The sequence below is a fragment of the Dermacentor albipictus genome, chromosome 1 (genome assembly GCF_038994185.2).
Source record: "Dermacentor albipictus isolate Rhodes 1998 colony chromosome 1, USDA_Dalb.pri_finalv2, whole genome shotgun sequence".
In the NCBI taxonomy this organism is placed as follows: domain Eukaryota; kingdom Metazoa; phylum Arthropoda; class Arachnida; order Ixodida; family Ixodidae; genus Dermacentor; species Dermacentor albipictus.
The window spans coordinates 62,501,656-62,525,518 of NC_091821.1; the positions used below are offsets into that span (position 1 = coordinate 62,501,656).

The 23,863-nt window shown below is 43.8% G+C and overlaps 1 protein-coding gene across 1 annotated transcript in view; it reads right to left on the reverse strand.

Annotated features, from left to right (window-relative positions):
• Positions 1 to 23,863, reverse strand: part of LOC139056161 (uncharacterized) — a 61,368-nt gene that overhangs the window by 20,952 nt on the left and 16,553 nt on the right. The window contains exons 3-4 of the mRNA XM_070534140.1: positions 19,409 to 19,486; positions 11,279 to 11,314 (exon numbers count right to left, since the gene is read on the reverse strand). Coding sequence (XP_070390241.1) covers positions 11,279 to 11,314; positions 19,409 to 19,486 — 114 coding nt within the window. The remainder of the gene's footprint in view (positions 1 to 11,278; positions 11,315 to 19,408; positions 19,487 to 23,863) is intronic.

Here is a 23,863-nt window from a genome sequence, read left to right on the forward strand (position 1 = left end):
ATACATAGCGGCCACTTTTAACCGTATAGTTTCTAAAGCGAAGAACGATATAACACCAGACATTTTGATTTACTGTCCCAAACACGCAACAGAGGAGCATTGTTCCGTTTTCTGAGATTACGGGAGATGATCCAACCATCAGGTAATGCTGGCTCACTTGTTCTGATGCCGAGTGATATTGCTGAGTCCTTGGAACAAATTGACAAAGGCCTACAGAAAGGCGTTACATCTTGCCTTCCTCGTCGGCCTTTAAGGCTTGCTCTAGGGACAATTTCTAGGAGTTGTCGCTACCGGGACCGCAATGATAACAATATTTTATAAGGAGTATCCTGATTGGCTCTTGTTAATCATTCTATATAGAGGGCTGGAATACCATTTAAGTGGGAACTTGCTAAGGTATAATAATACTGTTAACAAATCAAGGTATAGTTCATATACACTGGGGAACATTAGGCATATTTCGTTAATGTCAAACCTTCTTAAGGTAATAGAAACAATATTACGTGTCCGAATCATGGAGTTACTGAAATTTATACAAGAGAACTGCTGAGCTCTATCCAAATTGGTTTCAGACCAGGCTTGTCCATCTCAGATGCACACACAAACACAGATAGGCGATTTCATCTTGCATGGCACCGCGGGGAATGTATACTGCACTCACGTTAGATGTTGCGAAAGCTTATGACGGCTTATTCAATATTGTTTGACAGAATGGATGACCTGGGTCTTCCTGGGTACTTTGTAAGATGGACAGCCGAGGACTTGAGGGAAAGAGAAATAGTTTGTGTTAAGAATGGTATCGCGCCTCTAGCAGGTTTAGACATACGCAGGGTATACTTCAAGGGACTGTTTGGTCTCCACTGTTCTTCAGTATATTACTTAATGATTTCCCTTGCTATTACGACGTAAACACATATGTTTACGCCGGTGATATTGCCTTCTTTGCTTTTGCAAAGAAGGCAATATCGCCGCATTTCGATGCGGGCGAAAAAAAAACAAAGCCAACAACAACAACAACAACAACAACAACAGCAACAATAACAACTATTGTGTTGAAGTCCGAGAAGTGTTCCCGTAACATTTTGGCGGCAGTGGTCGGATCGGATATGATTGAGCAGTTGCAGGAGGATATCGTAAGCGCACTACGTGAGGCTCTGGCGATGTACGATCGGAAATCGGAAGTGATGCCCCGACAGAACGCTTCTTGATTTGCCGAAGAGAGTTGGGCTTTCCAGTGCTGCCGCGTGCTGCGTTACCTGAGCGACAATTGAGCAGGATGTCATATGCGAGGAAAGGTTGCCAGACGAGTAGGATTGGCGTGGGATTGGGTCCCCAGAAACGCGCGATGGCTGTGAAAAGGTGTATGAGCATTCGGCTGATAGGTGTAGCTTTGGCAGCTCCGGCATGCGCCCTGTGCAGGCGTCGAAAGAAACCAAAGTCAATGAGAAAGAACAGTTGAAGGAAGGGCTGCTGGTGGACTAGCTCGCCGTCGACAGCCATGATGCGCGTTGTTTTCTCTTCACAGCCTTGCAGGCTGTGAAGAGAATCAGCCAAGGTGATTGCCAAACTTGCAGCTGTAAAGATCTACGCAACTGGGCGCCGACGCCTGAGAACAGCGGACCCAACTGCCAGTTCACGAACGTGCAAGCCTCTGAGAGTCACCGCGAGTGCGTCGACGAACGAAACAAACTTAGTTGCTAACCGCATCTTGCAGGCGAGATCTAAGGCAGAGATACCCTGGCGTGGCGGCGGAAAGTGTTCGCCAAATCTACGAGGGACGTTCCGAAAGTGAGTTTCGTCATTTATTTTCACACGGAAGCTTTATCGCAAAAAAATACACCATGGAATCATAAACTATACGCCTTGCACTATTTTTCCACATAGTTGCCACGACGTTCGGCTACTGTCCTCTGTGCATTCTTTATGTGTCCTGTCCTCAAAACGCGACGTTATATAACCATGTTCCTAATAGAAGCTGTAGTCAAGAGTTCGACGAAAGTTCGTCTGGTCAGGTAACGTGATGAAGCGAAAGTGAAAAAAAAAGAACGTTTTTTTTCCCACTTTGACTTGGTCGGTGACCGCAATTTCTTCTTCATAATAGAAACTATAGTTCATGTAAATGGCGCCCGCTGAGGGTCGCTTAGTGGCTTTGACGTTGCGCTGCTAGGCCCGAGGGCGCGGGATCGAATTCTGGCCGCGGCTGACGCATTTCTATGGCGGCGAAATGCAACAATGCCCCCTGCACCGTGCATTGGGCGCACGTGAAAGAACCCCAGGTGGACAAAATTAATCCGCAGTCTCCTGCTACGGCGTGCCTCATAATCAGATCGTGGCTTTGGCACGTAAAACCCGAGAATTTAATTTAAATAATCTAAATGTCCAATTATTACCGTCACTGCGCAGCATAATTGACTACGGCTGACTCGAGGTTTTAGTTTTTACCCTTCGCTAAGTTGACCTGCGTGCATCCGCGGATCTCTTGCGTTAGTAATGAGCTTGTAAAATCTTATAACTGCCTGTGAAACGTAGCAACTGCTTGGTAAAGGCAGCATTTACTAAATCTGAATTATCGAAGGTAGATAAACAGCTAGTAAATATGTAATAATGGGTGTTGAAGTCACTAACTGTACCCGTTACTGGCTGTGTTCTAATAGTGCATCATACAGACCCTCATAAATCTCGCTGATCGCCGACCACGTTTATAACATCCGCGATAATTTTTTTTTCTAGAGCAGATAAGTTCTTCACGGAGAAAAGCACGATTAATCAATAATTCGCGATTTTCTTAACAAAAAAGTTAGTTCACAGACTTTGCCGCGACGCGGAGTACCGAGTTGTTGCAAAGCCCCTCCATCCACGCGCCACCTCTGCTTTGCTGTTCGGCGGAAATGCGCATGGAAGGGCTTTAAGTTGGTGGTTGCGCAGCAGTTGTCACGACGCATTTGTTCCAATGCCGACCGCCTCAGAAAAAAAAAAAGTGAACGCAGATCCCACGCACGGTGGGATTCGATGCTATGTGAAGCATTTTGCAAGTATGTATGTGGGATACCCTGTATAATTGCTATCGCAATAAAGAAAGGGAAGTGTTTGTGCGTAGCGGGCCTCCGAAAGGTGCAAGCACTTCGGGACGTTGCTCCACTGGTACAGGTATAGGATACTTGACTGTTTTTGACCTTTATACGCAACTCCGCACTGCGACTCGTGTTGTAGAATATCACAGATAGAATCTCACAAAACATATAGGCAGTAATGTCCGTAGTGCTTTCGGAAGCTAAATACGGATGTTCTGCACTTACAGAACGAGGCAAGAAACTTTAAAGTTACCTGGCCAGTGTGTCTCGGGCTAAAAACAAATGAGAGTTCCGTTTGGGAGTCGGGGTGCACTCTCCTTTTTTTATAGTTAGCTGATACGCGTGATAAGCTCGTCTGCGTCTGACGACTGGCGCTTAATTGTTCATGCTTGCTGTACGCAGTGCTCGAGGTAGAACTCGTGAACACAGCAGGCACCCGCCGCCCGTAGATGTTCTTAAACCCAAGTGAATCGCGCGAAGTGAACAACAACCAATCGGACCAAGTTGAGCTTTTTTTCCAAAAGGTTTCTAAAATTTAGCGAAGGTTTTCTTTTGGGCGAAGTCACTTGCATTAGCGTAAACGCATGACTTGGAAACGAACTGAACCAGTTGTAATGCAATTTAGCTGTGTGCACTGTGTCGGAACGCACTGTATACTATAGTGGCGCTGTGCGCAGGTCGCACGCGCCAAGGCTGGAACGAGCATGCAGTTTGCTGTTGATTCTAAATTTCTTGCGAGCAAATAAACTGACCACTCAACGCGTTAAATGGGAAACAGCATCTTCTGTTTGCAGCGCTAAACTAAAGCATGCTATAAAAATGATATGTCGCCTCGTGGCATATGTCATGATCAACTTCAGATCTTCCGAAGCAGTTATCATTACTGCTTCCGTGCCTGCAGACAAAAGTACATTAGCGAGAGTATTTCTGCTGCTCAAATCATTAGTAACACTAATGCTGTGGCATGAAACTATGAACGAACAAAACCAAGCGAAGCTTAAGCGTACGTCACTATAATTTAACAAAGCGCCTGCTTAAGCAAATCACAATCTGCGATTTGGAACGCCAGCAAGATATTTAAAATAAATAAAAAGAAAGCTATGCTCTACTCGCCGGGAAGAAAGAAGTCGTCCCGAATGAAGTGTTTCGAACAAACCAGTGTAGTATCAGTCACCTTTTACCAGTTTGGAATATTCTAATCCGAGTCGATCTCCGATGCGCGTCGTCTGCTTCTTTCGGGAGAAGATGAAATCATACATTGCTGTCTTTCCACCGCGACGACACGCATAATGGTGCACAACAAAAGCCTTTTGACATCCGTATATTTTTCATTTTCGGGCTTGTGCGCGACGGCATCACGACGATTTGAGAACTACGAGGCACTCAGCGCATGCCGTGATAGAAGAGCCCCTTTCGCTTCAAGCTTGAACCTGGATCGCCTGTTTCTGGGCGCGGCCGCTAGGTAGCGAGCGTTTACTTGGAGTCACGAATAGGTGTGAGATTTTCTCACTTCCCGTTCTTGGGTTAGTTTCTTACTCTAGCGATTTGTTATTGATCACGGCTAAATAACGCGAGATGTGCCCACCACAACACTTGAGTATTTGATTTGGTATGCTCTCGGAACCATGATCGGTAGATGAACCTAGTTTACTGAGGATCGCCTCGGTTACTATGTGCGTCGTGTCATGTAGCTTTTTAGGTGCGAAGAAAACAGTGGCTGATTAGCGTACTGAAGGAATAGAGTGGAAATACTCGTTAAAGCATCCTGCCTTGCCAACGTCATCCTTGAAATTTCCCTCGTGTTTTATGGCCGGTACACGAAAAATATGTTTTCTATTAGTTTTAATATAGTGCCACACTTTTGGGTTAGTTTTAATTTTGCTGCCAAGGAACAAAATGTACTAATATCTTGCCATTTTCCTCTTGTTCATTAAATGGGTATCATACGATGTTTAATTGAGGGAGGTACAAATTTCCTTTCTTAGCCATGCGGTGCTCTCTAAACGTCAGGAGTTTCTTCGTTATTGATTTTCGTGGTTCTTTGTTAGTACAAGGCTTTTCGATACGATGCTTGGCAGAAACTATCTTTGAACGAACAAATATCTCAGTCGAGAAAGAAGTTTCCCATTGACATATGCCACAAGTTTTCAATATCTTTAGTTTGGCTATAGTGCATAAACCACGACAAAAATGTGTCCAGTTAATTGCCGATTTCAGTATAGTTACAGTTATCTTATGATAATACTTTTTCTCGCTCACGATGCATTTATTTCGGTCCTTTGCACAGGTTATACAGGGTTTCCCAGGTAATTTGCGGCAAACATTAAAAATATGCAAATGCTACGTAGCTGGACAGTACCAAGGTAATATTGTTTGCCGTCCCTTGAAAACACTCAGGTAATTTTTTAAAATTCCACCTATAATTAGATAACTAGTCTTAATTAATTAATCAAGTTCTCAGATATTATAATTTGATGAAAAGTATCAATGAGAAAATTGCAGAGCAACATGAAAAACTCCCGATAAAGCTTTCTGTTGCTCAGTATGTGCTACATAAAAGTGCTTTTCCGAGTGTGAAAGGAGCCCGCAAATAGTACACGCAAAACTGCCGCGCGACTGGGCGCTCGAGGCACTTTGCGTGTTCGCGGGCTGCGCCGACCGTCGGCAGATTGTCGACGTTGGTACAGTGTGACAGAGGCGCCGACACGAAGAAAAAAAAAGCGTTGTCACGGACAGTCGGCAGACCGAACTCGGTGTCGGGTGAGTGAGCTTTACGAGAAAAGTTGCGACAGAACACATCTGACTGTCGACGTTAATGCGATTGGCATTCAAGCAATGTATTGGTGAAGCAACCGCATTCCTGATGGCACATTTATTTACAAGCTGTAGTGGTCATTGTGAGATTTGATTGCTGCGGCTTCACTACCAATCGCACACATAAGGTCTCTGTTGATAATGAAATATTATAAGTATTTAAATCATTAAAAGTCACTATAAGTCCCCTAACAAACACATGGTCGAAGACCCCTCCTGTTCGCGCTGTGGATACAAAGTATTTGAAGGCCCTTTCGACTCCGAACGCTTCTCATATAAACTTGGGAAACCAGACGCTTGAGGTTCTGCATATGGTCAGAAGTTCAAATCCCCGGGTCTTTTTTTTTTTTTTTTTTAGAAAATCGGACTTCCAATCTGAAGGTGGTAAGCTCGAATTCACCTACAGTACACTACATCTCCAGGCTTGGAGTGGCGCCTCACACCGGAAAAAATGCCGAGAGCCAGTGGGGCTATACTAATCTAGGTACAACCAAATGAGAGAGGCCCACGGCCATGAGCCCACAAGCTTCAACAGACACCCTCTCACCAGAACATGAATTGGCCTCCCTGGTGCAGCATTCGGCCACTACCTCCCTCATGACTCCTTCAGTCTACCCATAGCCCTCAGTCCCCAGCAGCTGCGGAGCACCTGACCGAGGCGGCGGTCAGACCTGTAACGCAGCAGAGGGTGCTAAGAATCTCTAGACCCAGAGAGGCCGCCTCCGGAAACTGAACCTGGCAACGTTCGACACACGAACCCTCTCGAGTGAAGCTAGCTTAGCAGGACTCTTTGAGGAAATATCAGGCGTTGTTTGGGATATCATTAGCCTTAGTGAGGTTAAAAGAACTGTTGAGGCTTATAGTGCCGAATAACGGCCACGTCCTCTGCTACAGAGGACTCCCATATAAGAAGCAATACGGGGTAGGATTGCTAATCCATAAGGACATAGCGGGCAACATTGACGAATTCTACAGCCTTAGTGAGAGGGTAGCAGTGGTCGTAATAAAGCTAAATAGGAGGTATAGAATAAAGTAGTACAAGCCTATGCTCCAACCTCCACTGACGATGATGAAGAAATAGGACGGTTTGACGAAGATGTTGAATTAGCGATGAGAAAAGTGCAAACTCAGTACACTCTAGTCGTAGGCGACTTCATTGCAAAAATGAGCACAAAGCAGACTGGTGAACGAGCAATTGGCAATTACGGCATCGATTCTGAAACACTAGAGGAGAGATGTTGGTAGAATTCGCGGAAAAAAATAAGCTGGGAATAATGAACGCCTTCTTCAGGACGTGTAGCAACAGAAAGTGGGTCTAGAAAAGCTCCAATGGAGAAACAAGAAATAGATTTCATACTTTCTGCCGATCCCAGCATAGTAAGTATGTAGAAGTATTAGGTAGGGTAAAATGCAGTTATCATAGGTTAGTGAGGTCTAGGATTCACCTCAATTTGAAGAGAGAAAGTAAAATTGGTCAAGAAGAAACAGGCCAACCTGGATGCAGTAAGGGTAAAAGCAGACCGATTCGGGCCGGTACTTGAACATGACATAGAGGTAATGAATGAAACCTAACTAGGCTGGCTTCAGAGGCAGCAATAGAAGTGGGAGGTAAGGCACCAAGGCATCCAGAAAGTAAGCTCTCCCAAGTAACAAAGGACCCAATAAAGAAACGAAAAAGAATGAAACTGTCCAACTCAAAGATAAGATAGAATTCGCGGAACTGTCGAAACTGATAAACTAGGAGAAAATAAAGGATTTTAAATTATAACGTGAGAAAGACTGAGGAAGCAATAAAAATTGGACGCAGCATGAAATCAGGGAGAAGAACACTTGACACAGGGCAAAACAAGATATATGCACTGAAAGATAAGCAAGGTAATATCATAAGAAATGTTGAAGATATAGTAAAAGCAGCGGAATAATTTTATACTGACCTGTACAGTACCCAGAGCAGCCGCGATACCTCCATTCGAAGTAGTAATGAACAGGTTACAGAAGCTCCTTCTATGACTAGCGATAGGGTTAGAAGGGCCTTGCAAGACATGAAACGGGGAAAAACGGCAGGAGGAGATGGAATAACAGTCGATTTAATCAAAGATGGAAGAGACATTATACTTGACAAACTGGTGGCTTTTTATACGAAATGTAGATCTCACGATCGACTTCAAGGGTTCCAGAGAACTGGAAGAATGCCAACATTATACTAACCCACAAAAATGGAGTTGTTAAAGAATTGAAGAACAATAGGACCATTACCTTATTTCCAGTATTGTATAAGTTATTCACCAAGATAGTTTCTCATACAACAAAGGCAACACTTCAGTCAACCAAGAGAACAGGCTGGTTTCAGGAAGGGATACTCTGCAATGGATCACATCCATATGATCAATCAGGTAACTGAGAAATCTGCAGAGTGCCTCTCTATATCAACCTCTCTATATAATAACCTCTCTCTAATCAACCTCTCTATATGGCTTTCATAGATTATGAAAAGGCATTTGATTCAGTAGAGATACCAGCAGTGATAGAGGCATAAAGTAATCAAGAAATACAGGAGACTTACGTCATTATCTTGGAAGATATCTACAAAGATTTCACATCTATACCTTGATTCTCCACAAGAAAACTAGAGATATACCTATGAAGAATGTAGCCAGGCAAGGAGTCACAATCTCTCCAATGCTATGCCTTACATGCTTGGAAGAGGTATTCAAGCTATTAAAATGGAAAGGCTTAGGAGTAAAGAACAACGGCGAATATCTCAACAACCTTTGGTTTGCAGATGACATTGTCCTGTTCAGAAACACTGGGGACGAATTACAACAAATAATTGAGGACTTTAACAGAGAAATATTAAGAGTGGGGTTGAAGATTAATTGCAGAAGACAAAGATAATGATCAATAGCCTGGCAGGGGAACAGGTGTTCAGGATCGCCAGTCAACCTCTAGAGTAGGTGAAGAAGTACGTTTACATAGGTCAGCTACTCACAGGAGACCCTGATCATGAGAAGGAAACTTACAGAAGGATAAAAATGGGTTGGATCGCATACGGCAGACATTGACCGATCCTGACTGGAAGCTTGCCACTATCATTGAAAAGAAAGGTGTACAATCAATGAATTCTACCAGTGCTAATATATGGGGCAGAAACATGGAGGTTAACAAAGAAGCTCGAGAACAAGTTAAGGACCACACAAAGAGTGATGGTACGAAGAATGCTAGGCATAACGTTACGGAGACAGAAAGAGAGCGGTTTGGATCAAGAGCAAACGGAAATAGCCGATATTCTAATATAGATTAGGAGAAAAAAATGGAGCTGGGCAGGTCATGTAATGCGTAGGTTAGATAACCGGTGGACCATTAGGGTTACAGAATAGGTGCCAAGAGAAGGGAATCGCAGTCAAGGAGAGCGGAAAGTAGGTGAGGTGATGGAATTAGGAAATTCGTAGGCGCAAGATGGAATTGGTTGGTGCCGGACAGGGGTAATTAGAGATCGCAGGGAGAGATCTTCGTCGTGCAATGGACATAAAATAGGCTGCTGCTGCTGCTGATGATGATATATCGACATTAAAGTCCTTGTTGGGCCGCACAGCGACGTCGAGTAGCTTCAGCGCGGCGTAATTTTCGTTCTTATTGCTCGGAACAGCTATAGCAGAGATATAATTCTAAGTTCTAGCTCAGCTAAATTCAAATGTTCTTACTGCAAGGGAGGGTCTGTAACCAGTTTTGTATCTAGCCATAATGCACGTCATAGCGGGGCTAAGTTCAGCAGTTTTGTATTGGGTGACCTTGCACACACTCTATTCTTTCGTGAGCTCCGAGAGAGAGGTTTCAGGGACCGCAAAAAGCTACAGCTCCTGAACATTTGCGTTAGCGCAGCGGTTAAAGCGCCGGAATGGCAAATACACACCGCGGCACTGAAATGGTATCGAAGTCCAGAGTTAGCTGCTGTGAGATGTTTTCTTTTTCAGCGTCCAGTAGCGATGGTGAAGTGAGAGCGACGTTTCGGGGGCTAGATAACAGACATCAGCAGCAGTGCGCCTAAGTGATGGTAAAGTAGGATAAGAATGCTAATCGCAATCATATCGCTTCCGCTGTAGACGTGTATATTATCTTCTAATATTATCTTATTATTAGGGGTATGTGATTACTCGATGTTTCTATTGCTACACACTAACTATTCGCATTCGCACTCAAAGAAAAAAAACGGCATTTTCGAATATTCTAAGCTAACCAATTATGTATTTTGCAACAATCCAATGTTAAAGTCTGGTTAGTGTTCTTAGTCTGTTAGACAAAGTGTCGCAAATTATCAGAAGCGAGACAACGACAAATTTTCGAAGCAATGCCAAAACAAATTAGGCAATGCAAGATTTTTTTAGATTACACGGCGGAATCCTACATTACAACCTGTGAATTTTAGTTGGCTTGTCATTTAAAATTTTTGATAGTCCAATCATGCGGCAGTTTTATGTTTTATGCTACAACCTGTGATGTTTTTCTCACACGGGACATCTTACATGGATGTACGGCACACAAGTCCCTTAGCAGATTTTTTTTTTATTTTAAACAACTTCGGATCTTTTTTCGAAGCCATTAATTTAGAGCTTTTTTTTAAATTTCGTCATACAGCAGTCATATATTATTGTGAAGCTTGTTTGCAACCAGGCTTTAAAGTTGTGCGCCTATTCGTGCTGTTTTTTAAATTACAATCTGTGGTTTTGTGTTCAAAATTGATCCTTCTTTGTCCTTGATAGTTTGCTGTATTTTTCACTGGTACTTAAGTAACAGCGAAATAAATATTCCTGCCGTAAATATATGCGTCCTTATTTGACTATTCGATATTCAATTCGGTATACGACACTGTTTATGTTCGATTCGTGTTCAAAAAAGTTTATATTCGCCCACCTCTACCTATTGCGTTTACATGAAGTCGCGATATTCACCTCTTGCAGAGGCTAATCATGCGTCTGCGTTGCTTCACTGGCTGGTACCGATACCGCTCGCTCGCTCGCTCACTCACTCACTCACTCACTCACTCACTCACTCACTCACTCACTCACTCACTCACTCACTCACTCACTCACTCACTCACTCACTCACTCACTCACTCACTCACTCACTCACTCACTCACTCACTCACTCACTCACTCACTCACTCACTCACTCACTCACTCACTCACTCACTCACTCACTCACTCACTCACTCACTCACTCACTCACTCACTCACTCACTCACTCACTCACTCACTCACTCACTCACTCACTCACTCACTCACTCACTCACTCACTCACTCACTCACTCACTCACTCACTCACTCACTCACTCACTCACTCACTCACTGAGATGAAGTAGCAAGCGACGTGCTAAGAATTCTCTACTGCATACTCACCTCCCATTCCAGAAGTTTCTGATTGAACAAGTTGGGCTGAAAGAAACCGACCAAATAATAATGTTAAAACATTCGAGATGGATTGCACACTGCGTACATTTGAGGGTTGAAGTTTATTTCGAAGTGTAGCGTATACTTGTGCAGATAGATTTACATTCCAGAAGTATGGCAAAAAGTGACTGCCCTGATGGGGTCCCTTCTCCTTCCGTGCACAATGTATACAGGGTGTCCCAACTATCATGCACCGAGATTTAAAAATATGCCACGCGAATTGCCGCGCGACTGGCCGCTCGAAGCACTTTGTGTATATTCGGGGGCTTCTTTCACGCTTAGAAAAACACTTTTATGTAGCCCGAACTGAGCAACGGAAAGCTACATCGGGAGTTCTTCATGTTGCTCTGCAATTTTCTTATTGACACTTTTCATCTAATTATAATATTTGAGAAATTGATTAAGTAATTAAGACGAATTATGCAATTAGGCGGAATATAAAAAAATAATCTCAGTATCTCCAGGCGACGGCAAACAACATTACCTTGGTTCTGTCCAGCTACGTGGCATTAGCATATCTTTAAACCTTGGTGCATGATAGTTGGGACACCCTGTATATTTAACAGAAGGATACTTACTACATACAACAACATGATGAAATGTTGGGCGAGTTGACGAAACTGCATATTTCAACATTCAACATCAACTATTTAATCAATTCAATTATTCAACTTCCTAAATATTATAATTATAGCAAAACTGCCGATGAGAAAATTGTAGACCACCATGAAAAATTCCTGATCCAGCTTTCTGTTGCGCAATACGTGCTACATAAAAAAAAAAAAATTCATGTCTGGAAGAAAGCCCGCAAATACATAAAAGGCACTTGTTTGTATTGTATTTTTCTTACAAGTTTAATAATTAATGGGAACTAATTATGTAATGAGGCGAAATACAAAAAAATTCTGTCCACCTACGTTGCACTTGCATATATTGAAATTTTTGCACACGTTACGTGGGACATATACAGTACATACACACACAAAATCGAATCGAAATGCCTAAACAAATACGTGTCTGTATCAGCACCCTTCTTACAATGAGCTATCAAGGTAGTAGTCGAAACCATAGAGTTTCCTGCAAAATTACTAGAGGGAACTCTGGCGCTAGTGTCTACGTGAGCTACAATGGGAGCCGTTGTCCCCGCATGGGAATTATGGGAAATACATGGATATGCCTAAACTTCGTCTTTTTGGCTTCAAACGGCTTTGTAAACTCTTCATTTTCAACAGTTTATTGCGTAATAATTAGTTAAATAAACATCATTAAAATTGCCCGACGGCAGGATTCGAACACAGGGACTCTAGTACAGAAGCCTGATATTGAAACCACTAAGCCACGGATGCATGTATCGACAAGCGAATGAAACGCACTTATGAATTTATCGTGGGCATGCCAGTGCTTTGAGACGCTTGGCGCGTTTCGATTTGGGCACATAGACAAGCTCAATCGTTGCAGTTGATAGCAATTGTACGCGTTCCCGGTGTCTTCTGCACTTCGAAGAATATAGATTGCGCTGAAATATACGACAATAAGATTTATATAGCGTAATATACAAAGCCACAAGAACGTCTGAATCCATAAGCACGAAGATCAGACAAATCCATGTACTTCCCATCATTCCCATGGTAGGACAACGACTGCAGCGGCAGAGTTCCCTCTAGTAATTTTGTAGGAAACTCTATGGTCGAAACCGCTCACACGGCATTAGCCAGCCTTAGATTAGACTACCACAGAAGGAACTGGCGTACCTTGATGGCTCGTTGCAGGAGGTGTACTGATGGAGACACGTGCTTTTAATGTGACAGCATTACTTGGCTTATTGTACGACTCCGCCGTACAATAAAATGTACGACTAAAAAAAAAAGGAACAACTGGCCACAGCAAATATTCGATCCTCGAGGCGTCCCATCGCCACTGCTAGCGCTCCGCGGCTGAGCGCGTTAAAGGGACTGACAACCAATTTTCATGGTACCTTTTTTTTTAAATGCAATGGAAAGCTTACCAGTCAGAGTGTCTAATTATAAAAGGGTAACGCGGAAAACGCTGTAGAACATTTTTTATCAAAATTTTTCGATCTGCAGTGAGGATGTAGTCGTTAACCGGAGGCATGCTGAAAACGGTGATAGGGGAGCGCGATAGCGATTATACGCCGGCGTTAGTGGGAGGTAGACGACAAGTGCGGCCGTAACTGTGAGAAAGTATTATTTCGTTTATCAAGTCGATGTTTCTGCGATTCAGGTTTTCCGAATTGTTAAAGTATTTCTGCAATAATAGCTCCGTGTTTTCGTGGTTTCCTGTCCGACTGCTTTGACATTTAACCCGTCAAAACGAAACCAATCGGATTGAAAACGGAACGACACTTTTGCACGCAATACGCAGGTCAGCGTGCTGCCGCAGCCATGCGTGCCCTTTTGATTTCCAAAGCACAGACTAAAGCGCAAGTGTGTGATATAATATCGCAACTGAAATTTTAAGCAGTAATTATTCTGTACTTAATAACAGCTGACTTACGTACAGTAATCTCAGACTACATCCGAAGTATGAAGATTTCACCGCCAGGCCTCGCCACCTACTGGTTTTTGAGACTTTCTTTGCAAATTTAAAATTGTAGTTCCTGTTTAAATCGCGAACAGCGTGCTGGATTCTATCACTATGAATTGTGGTCATTTGATTTCCATCAACGTCTCACAACACATTCTGGCCAGTTGCCAGCCCCTTTAACTACTGCGCCACCTTTGCATTGCGACGCCGTTGCAACAGGCGACAGTGATGAATATCTTCGAGGCCGTGCAGGTAGTTGGGCTCTGCCTGGCGGGCAATTCACTAGATGGCGCGAGAGAGGAGCGGCGCCACTGTCGGCGCTATGGAGTCTTCATCGTTCGAAGTCGTATTGCCCGCGTCTACGTCATCAGGCGAGACAGCAAAGCGTGGCCGAAGGCGCCAGTTCACCAGCGACGAAGTACGATACCATCGCAACGCAGTGACACTATACTACTACTATGCTATAGGGCTAGGACATCTCCCCAGAGTATGAGGCGGAGTTCGCCTACGAACCCAACGAAGAAATGTAGTGTCAGCACCGTGGTGCCGCTCGGAATAGTATTGTCATCGATCGGAGAAGTGGTGTCGTCGAGAAAGAACACTCAATGCAATATGCGTGAAGCACTACTTTTATGAGAACTCCGCAAATAAAACTCAGCTGAGAGATCTCAGTATGGCCGGTTTGTCGTCGTCCGTTGTAGCGACCTCATAGCTAGCAACATTACACTCGGAAACATAAACGCAGCAACGCTAAACTCAGCAACATAACTCAGCGACACACTCAGTGGCAAGTAATGTCTCTCGCATTTACACATCATAAGAATTGCTTAGGCGCCCCCATAGTTCTTGTTTATGCATTTTGACTTGATTTTGTGTGTGGATATATATTACCTTGTTTTGCATGAATAAAACTTAGTTACGAGCCAGCGCATGTCCCGTGGCCTACGTCTTTGTGCGTTATCCGTTTTCGCTGTTACAATAGCTTACAATATACGACAGAGATAAATATAAGAAGCGCGATATTAAAATATCACAATGCTCAACTTTCTTTTGGAGAAATATACAGATCCCACGCGCCATGTGAAATAATGTTATGCATGTAGCATTTGAATACATAATCTCTGCATTGGTTAGGTAGAACGCAGAACGCATTGTGTGACGTCACCCTGCGTTAATGCAACACTTCTAGGATATATATATATATATATATATATATATATATATATATATATATATATATATATATATATATATATAACCGTCGTTGCTTGTGACTTTGGTGCTGCGCAGCTAAGCACGAGGTCGCGGAATCGAATCCCAGCTACGGCGGCCGTATTTAGATGGGGCGAAATGCAAAAACACCCGTGTACTTAGGTGCACGTTAAAGAACCCCAGGTGGTCAAAATTAATCCGATGTTCCCCGCTACGGCGTGCCTCATAATCAAATCGTGTTTTTGTCTCGTAAAATCCCACAATTGCATATATATATATATATATATATATATATATATATATATATATATATATATATATATATATATATATATATATATATATATATATATATATATTTCTTGCAGTTGAACAAAGTTCGTGTGACCTCGAAGAATTGTTCACTGAAGTGACGGCCTTAAATGAGAATTTCAATTTCACAGCCCGAGTCCTCTCCCAACACCATGAATCTGGCGTCTTTGGGTGTTGTAATCTTCCTTCGTTTAATTTTCCCATACTTCGCTATCCCTAATACTGCTTCGAGTACGTTTCCGGCGAAACTATATAGCCTCACTCTGCCTTCTTTCTTCTGCGAGTCCGAGTATAAGCGATCCTGCGCATGTCCTCTACTATAGATGTCTCCCGAATAGAAAGCAATACGGGGTAGCATTCCTAATCCATAATGACGGCAACATAGACGGATTCTACAGTAATAATGAGAGGGTAGCGGTAGTCATAGTAAAGAACAAAAGGAGGTATCGAATAAAGGTAGTACAAGCCTACGCTCCAACCTCCACTCACGATGATGAAGAAATAGAACAGTTTTACGAAGGTGTTAAATTAGCGATGAGAAAAGTGCAAACTCAGTATTGGCGGCGAGGAGTTACGGAGTCGCCATCTATCGGAAGCGCCTCGCTGGTGTAGTATATGAGGGATCACGCGGCCCGCTCCTTATAGGTTTTGCTGTCAGCGCTCACTGAAAACACCACGCGCGAGCTCTCCCGGGCATTTCTGTAAGTACTTTCGAAACGAGAGCAGTTTTTTTACTGTCTAAATAATTATCTTGGGCAAACTGAAAGCACAGAATCGTTTACAGACGCTATCGCTTTACCGGATACGTACAGTGAACGCCACTGCGCGCGGTCGCCGCGATGGAGTCTCCCGAACCGGCTTCTTGCGTGAGAGGTAGGTAAACGCTGAGGGCAAACTATGTGAAATACGTTATTATAGTGTTTGTATAACTAAATGGAGCGTAATAGAATGAAGCCTCAATGCAGCGATCGCACAGATTCACAGCGACCGACTGCGCGTCTGCATGCTTGTCCGCGCACTGCTTCGCTTTCTCCGCGTGCGCGTTTTCGCCCCGTGCCATGAGCTTTAGGCCGCAGAATATGAGCATTTGACAGTATACAAGCAACCATTGTTGCGTGGGCGCTATCAGAGCTGTTCAAAAATAATTTCATCGTAGAGGCTTCGACGCCTACGGGGACTGTGATGTGCCGTCGCGACGATTCAATCTTTTTTTTTCCTTCTAAATTCTTGGACGTTTCAATATTATTTCTCGAGTTGCGTCGCACTGTATGTTTATCGGTGTTCTCAGCGTGCGATTTCGCGCTGTTTCTTTTTTGTAATCCAGTACATTAGTTCATAACACAAGCATGACCATATGCCATGCTTTTTTTAATGTGCTTCTGACCGTAAGCTCCCTTTCCACTCCACTGAACTTGCCAGTATCTATAGCATCGACAAGTTCATAGACCAAACCGTCATGACATTAGTCGGGCAGCGGACTCGGGCGAGCGTCTCAGTGCGCGTTTTCAGAACATCGCAGACGCGGCGCCGTAGCAGGAATCTTCCGCGCGTCTGTGCTTGCTGCATACCCTAGTTGTAGCCGATGACTGTTTGCCGGTTTTATGTTTCGCGAGCCAAGCTTCACGCAGCTTCTTGTCCTGTGGCTACGTGTGAATAATGCTGACACCGGGCTCCGTTGCGTACGTCCGGCACTGCGGCACCGAGCAGTAGCCTACCATGTTGAGCGCCTTCAAAGGCAGCCACTACCTATTGTAGAGCTTTCAAGCGTTGTAAAGGAGACACTCGAAGCGGGAAAACCTCGCCACTAAATGAGGATCGCAGCGTACATCATCATCATCCTCATCAGTCTGGTTACGCCCCCTGCAGGGCAAAGGCCTCTTCCATACTTCTCCAACTACCCCGGTCATGTACTCATTGTGGCCATGTTGTCCCTGCAAACTTCTTAATCTCATCCGCCCACCTAACTTTCTGCCGCCCTCTGCTACGCTTCCCTTCCCTTGGAATCCAGTCCCTATAACCCTTAATGACCATCGGTTATCTTCCCTCCTCATTACATGTCCTGCCCATGCCCATTTCTTTTTCTTGATATCAACTAAGATGTCATTTACTCGCGTTTGTTCCCTCACCCAATCTGCTCTTTTATTATCCCTTAACGTTACACCTATCATTCTTCTTTCCACAGCTCGTTGCGGCGTCCTCAATTTAAGTAGAACCCTTTTCGTAAGTCTCCAGGTTTCTGCCCCGTACCTGAGTAATGGTAAGACACAGCTGTTATACACTTATCTCTTGAGGGATAATGGAAACCTGCTGTTCATGATCTGAAAATGCCTGCACAAGCGCAGCGTACGAGGGAATTTAAACTCTCGTTTTCAGCTTGCTTCGGCGCTCCCGAAGCAGCCGACGCGGCCGCTATGTCCATGTGATCCCAAATAGCACGTCACGCCGACGGTGGCGCCAGCTTTTCCAGTGGTGGCGCTCGAGGCCAATACTGTAGTAATGGGCGACTTCAATGCAAAAGTGGGGAAAAAGCAGGCTGGTGAACAAGCAATTGTCAACCACGGCGTCGATTCTAGGAACGCTAGAGGAGAGATGCTGGTAGAATTCGCAGAAAGGAATAAGCTTAGAATAATTGACACCTTTTTCAGGAGACGTAGCAACAGAAAGTGGACCTGGAAAAGCCCTAATGGTGAAACAAGAAATGAAATTGACTTCATACTTTCTGCTGGTCCCAGCATAGTGCAGGATGTAGAAGTGACAGGTAGGGTAAAATACAGTGATCTTAGGTTAATGAGGGCTTGGGTTCACCTCAATTTGAACAGAGAAAGAGCAAAATTGGTCAAGAAGAAACTGGTCAATCTTGAGGAATTAAGGGTGAAAGCAGACGAATTCAGGCTGGTACTTGCAAACAAATATGCAGCCTTAGAACAGAAAGATGATGACGACATAGAACTAATGAATGAAACTGTAACTAGGTTGACTTCAGAGGCAGCAATTGAAGTGGGAGGCCAGGCACCAAGGCAACCAGTAGGCAAGCTCTCCCAAGTAACAAAGGAAAGGAAACGACAAAAAATGAAAATGTGCAACTCATGAGATAAGATAGAATTCGCGGAACTGTCAAAACTGATCAACAAAGCGAAAATAAGTGCTATTAGAAGTTATAACGTGAGAAAGACTGAAGAAGCCGTTAAAAATGGACGCAGCCTGAAATCAGTGAGAAGGAAACTTGGCATAGGATAACACAGTATGTATGCACTGAAAGATAAGCAGGATAATATCATCAGCAAATTCGAAGATATAGTAAAAGCGGCGGAAGAATTCTATACTGACCTGCACCACGATACGTCCATTCGAAGTAGTAATGAACTGGTTACAGAGGCTCCTTCTATAACTAGCGATGAAGTTAGTAGGGCCTTGCAAGACACGAAACGGGGAAAAGCGGCAGGAGAAGATGAAATAACAGTCAATTTAATCAAAGATGGAGGGGACATCATGCTTGAGAAGCTGACGGCCATTTATACGAACTGTCTCACGACTTCAAGGGTATCAGAGAACTGGAAGAATGCCAACATTATATTATTCCACACAAATGGAGACGTAGAAAAATTTAACAATTATAGGCCCGTCAGCTTATTTCCTGTATTGTATAAATATTCAGCAACATAATAATGCTCAAACCTTGCAGGATATTGAAGTTAAAGATATAGGCCTGTAATTTTCCACCAGTTTCTTGTCTGCTGATTTAAAGATGGGATTAACAGCCGCGATTTTCCAGTCCTGTGAAACCTATCCAGTCTCGGTCGATAGTTCAAATATAATACAGAGATATTGTTCGTGCAATAATGCCATGACATGAGTACAGGTTTTATGTAGTGACCTTTTGTTTGATTTCGCAGAACGAAAGTGAGCTCACTGGCGCTGATTTAAATGTCAAAATTACATGCAAATACCAAGCAGCCACGCGGAAAGCCGGAGAGACAGGGAAAGTTTGTTTTAAAAAAATTTGCTACTTACATTTTCGCACAAGAGCCTCATAGTCTCCGAGCGATTCCTTCCAGGGCCTTCCACGTATGATTTTAATCTTCTGGCGTCCTAAAGAAATTTTGCGGTGAAGGACAACACGGGATTATAAGTCTATATAGAATTCATGAAATCATTGCATACATAGCAGCTGTAACGAACTCAGGACAATTTTTGCATTGCACTTGACCAAGTGTACGCACAATGTCAACCTTTTCCAGCACAAATCGAATACAAGCATCTAGCTTCGTTAGGTATTCCAGTAGCGCAAGCAGGAATACAGACACTGTAATACAGGTTCGGTCCCAGCATCGGACATGTAATTCATTTTTTTTAAATCTGAGCTATTCGACAAGACAGTATCGGCAGCACCCAACCAGCAGCCACGTTCAGGAGAGTCCGGGAGGGTTCTCAACGAAAGCCTCGCTTTAAGAAGATTGTTGTAAAAATCCAAGTCCAATTGTATTACTTACTCGGCGTGTTTAAAAAATTATGTCAACGTTAAAAAAGATGTATATAAACATATGTTGGCGTTACTAGCGTGCACAAAGTGACGCCCCAATTGTGACTGGAACCAGTCATTCAGTAGTACAAACGATGTGAAAAAAAGGAAGGTCGGATAAACATAGGTACATATCCAGAACACAGGTCTGACTTTTGTGCTTTTCTGAAAAATGGGAAGCAATCACCATTTTATGTGATGCCTAGCGTAAGCTGGTAAAGCTGCTTATTGTTGTGATTTGACTTGTGTCATCAGTTGTACAATTGCTACAGTTCATTATTGTGAACCTGCGACATGCTACCCTTCTCTTGGTTCTCGAACCTTGAGTATTAAGCGCTAGCCAAATGCCATGGCGTGAACAAGTGAACAAGGCTTCCGCACGCAAGCAGAACAATCTATATAATGCTTATTGATAACCTCTTTTTTCGTCAGCGTTCTTTCTTTTCCTTCTCACATGAATCTACCTGTAGTGTTACAGGCCATTCCCGTACATCGGAGAAGGCGCTCAGCGAGGTGACAAAGACAATGGTCGGAAAAGCGTTATAGTTGTCGACGCGCCATCTTTGCGGTACTTTCGCCCGTTATGTTGTGAAAATATTTTCCCTTATTTTCGCCTACCCTATCCTCGTTACAGTTTGGGGGAAATGTGGAGCACTCCGAGGTATGCAGTTGCTGGGTGGTCGTGAAGCTGGTGGAGAACAGTGGTGGTAGGGAGTACGAACAGATATTCGAGACCGTTGTAGTTAGCAGCATGGTGGCAGAGAATATCATCACGGAGCAGGAACAGGTTGAGGGAGGAGTACAAAACACGGGAATATTGCATTCATAAGGTCATATGTGCAGGACCATCACATGTAAATGTTTCCCCTCCTGCATCTACCTCCTCAACATTATTATTAGTACGAAGAGAAAGCAGGAGATTAATCGGTATCTCCGCGACCACTATCGCATGAAGACATCTGTAAATCCAAAATGTCGCTTACTTTGGTTGCTCTAAACAACACAATAATTAAACATCGCTACACAAATATAAAGATTTTATGACCTCCTTTCAAGTGATCCTCTATTCGTATCCAACCAGTCATCATGATATTGTCTAGTGACTAATACTGTGACAAGAAAAAGCATTTACGATCAGTGAAGCCTGCGTTTTTGTCTTTCATCGCCGAAAACAGTCATAGGGGGAAGCGCAAACAAATGTGGTGCAGAGGCGTAATTGCGCCAATGTTCTGTTCTCACAGCTGACGTCTCAAATGTACGTGACAAATTCGCACGTGGTGCTTAAAGTAATTTCATTCAAGTCTTTTACTTAGCCTGATGAACAGCATACATAGAATGTGCCAACTGGAACACACGGTATACAGGGTGTCACACGTACGTGACTTTAGCCAAACCTTAAAAATATGCGAATACCACGTAGCTGGACAGAACTAAGGTAATGTTGTTAGCCATCGCTTGGAGATACTCAGATTATTTTTTCATCCCGCCTAATTAGATAATTAGTCTTAATTAATCAACTTCTCAAGTATTACAGTTAGATGAAAAGTGTTGATCAGAAAATTGTAGAGCGACATGAAAATCTCCCGATACAGCTTTCTGTTGCTCAATACGTGCTACATAAAAACGTTTGTCCGAGCGTGAAAGACGCGCGCAAATGCACGCAAAACTGCAGCGCGACCGGAGGCACTTTGCGAGTATTCGCGGGTTCTGGTGAGGGAGTGTCTTTGTTGAAGCTTAGTGGGCCTTCCTGTATAGTATAGTATAGCCCCACTCACTCTTAGCAATTTTATTTTTGCCGGTGCCAGGCGCCACTTCAAGCAGCCTAAAGGTGTAGTGGACTGGAGGATTTGAACTTGCGACCTTCAGATTAGAGGCCCGGTGAAAGATGCTCCACGCCATCACCGTCAGAATAGTATGAGCAACCCAAATGAATCGGCAAGGTCATGCGTGCGTCAGACTCAAGGAGTTGCGCGATGAAGGCTTATCGTGGGTGCTCGAGGATGACAACTACTAACCAGAGACATTAGGGAGGGGGGGGGCGTTTCTATGATACAAGATCACCCCCTGAATAATGTAAGTTTGCGAACAGAGGTATTAGAAGGCTGAGTACCGCTGCCCTTGCCGATGTCGTCCAAGATGACGTCAGCGTTTTATTAATAGTTTAGTTCTGAGGAAATTAGTTCAAGTTAGGTTTATTTGCATCACAATGGCGGGCGTGCTCAAGCAAAAAGAGAAAGCATTTCATTTGAGGTTGCCCGAATACTCTGTGTACATTATGTACGACAAGGACATCAAGAGTACCGCATTATACACGAATAGAATTCGAAAATAAGTTCGTGTATTAGTACAGTGCAGTAAAAAAAGAAGCACCTTCAGTCTAGATGTGGAGGACGCAAATAATGAACAGGCTGAAAATGCACATTCATGCAAGTTTGCAGTAAACTGAATAGACCGTGGGCGTTTTGGGAGCAGGGTAAGCTTACTCATGAGGGCACAAAGCCGAGTGACCCATGTCGGCCAGTTGAGTCTCGCAATGATGAAATACCGCAAAGGAAGCGATGACGCCATGACGACACACGACTGTTAGCCAACAAATAAAGACAGTTTTTTTAGACTGCGAATTTTAGATTCGCGCTCTTCAATAGAATAGTTTCATTAGATGTGGAAAACAGCAGCTGTAGTGTCCACGGTAAAGTTGATTTAAACGGCTTCAATCCAATGGCCGTTGCATCATTGCGGACTTCCGCGGAAGCGTAGTCGTCAAAAAAGTGTAGAATCGATAGTAAATTCAGGAGGCTGATGAACGACAAGAAGGCATAAGCTTCCAGAAGGCCTCAGCAAAATAAAATGACTTTTTGAGCAGCATGGTCAGGTGGCGTTCTATGGTTACAACATCTATCAAGTATCCCCAAAAATATGAACAGAGGCCGACAAAAATGCGGGCACCATGAGAAAAGTGAAGCCGCTAGAAATTTCAGGACAGCACTAACTTTGTCAGGTTTAAGATAAAAAGCCTAACATGACAGGTTGGGCTTTTACAGTGAAGCTGTATATGGCTAGCCGATTCATCCGTTCGTCCGTCTGTCTGTCGGCCGCGTGTACGCCGAAAACTCTTCCGGTGCAGCCCCATGCGCATGTGCAAAAAAAAAAAGAGAGAAAGAGAGGCACGCGATTAGCCAACACCACTTAGATCGCACAAGCCCTGTTTACTCCGATCCACGACGTCACGCTACCTGGTCCGAAATTTCCATTGACAAGGCTGGCGTGATGAAAGCGGTGACGTCAAAATCACTTCTGCCTACTCGGGAGCATCCCCATTAGATTCTATGGCAGTATATGGTAACATGACGTCATGAATCGTAGTCAAAAGGCCTCGTAATATCTAGGTGGTGTTGGATTAGCTGCGCCAGTAGTGACGTCGTCCCAGGGGTGAATCTCCGCATGGCTGCCATTGGCTGTTTTTAAGCAGACGCTCTTTCGACGCTAGCGCCATGGTCCCCTTCAGTTACGGCCCTAGCAGGAGGGCGATACTTTGGTAAACTGGCGGCGCACACGATTGTTTACGTTGTCATGGCAACAGGAACAGCAGCCGCGCGGCGCCTCCTCACCCTAGCGCTTTGTTTTTTTTTTCTTTTAGTTTTTATTATGACGACCCGCTCCGCTCTCTTTCCACCTTTCCTCATGCCCCGTGCACCTTTATATTTGCTTTCTTTTTGCCCATCTGCGGCGCGTATCTTTTTTTTTTTCGCGCGCACGTGCTACGCCATACATTGACATTGTGAACTGGCGCGTGGTGCGCCGTGGGTTCTTTATGTGTTAGCACGCACGCAGTCTTGTCCATTCTTTGAGTACGCCAGCGTATGCCAGAACATATATAAATTCCACTTCCAACACAACAGATCTTTGGCCTCGTTTTATTGACTCCCGTTTTCGAAAACAAAGATTTT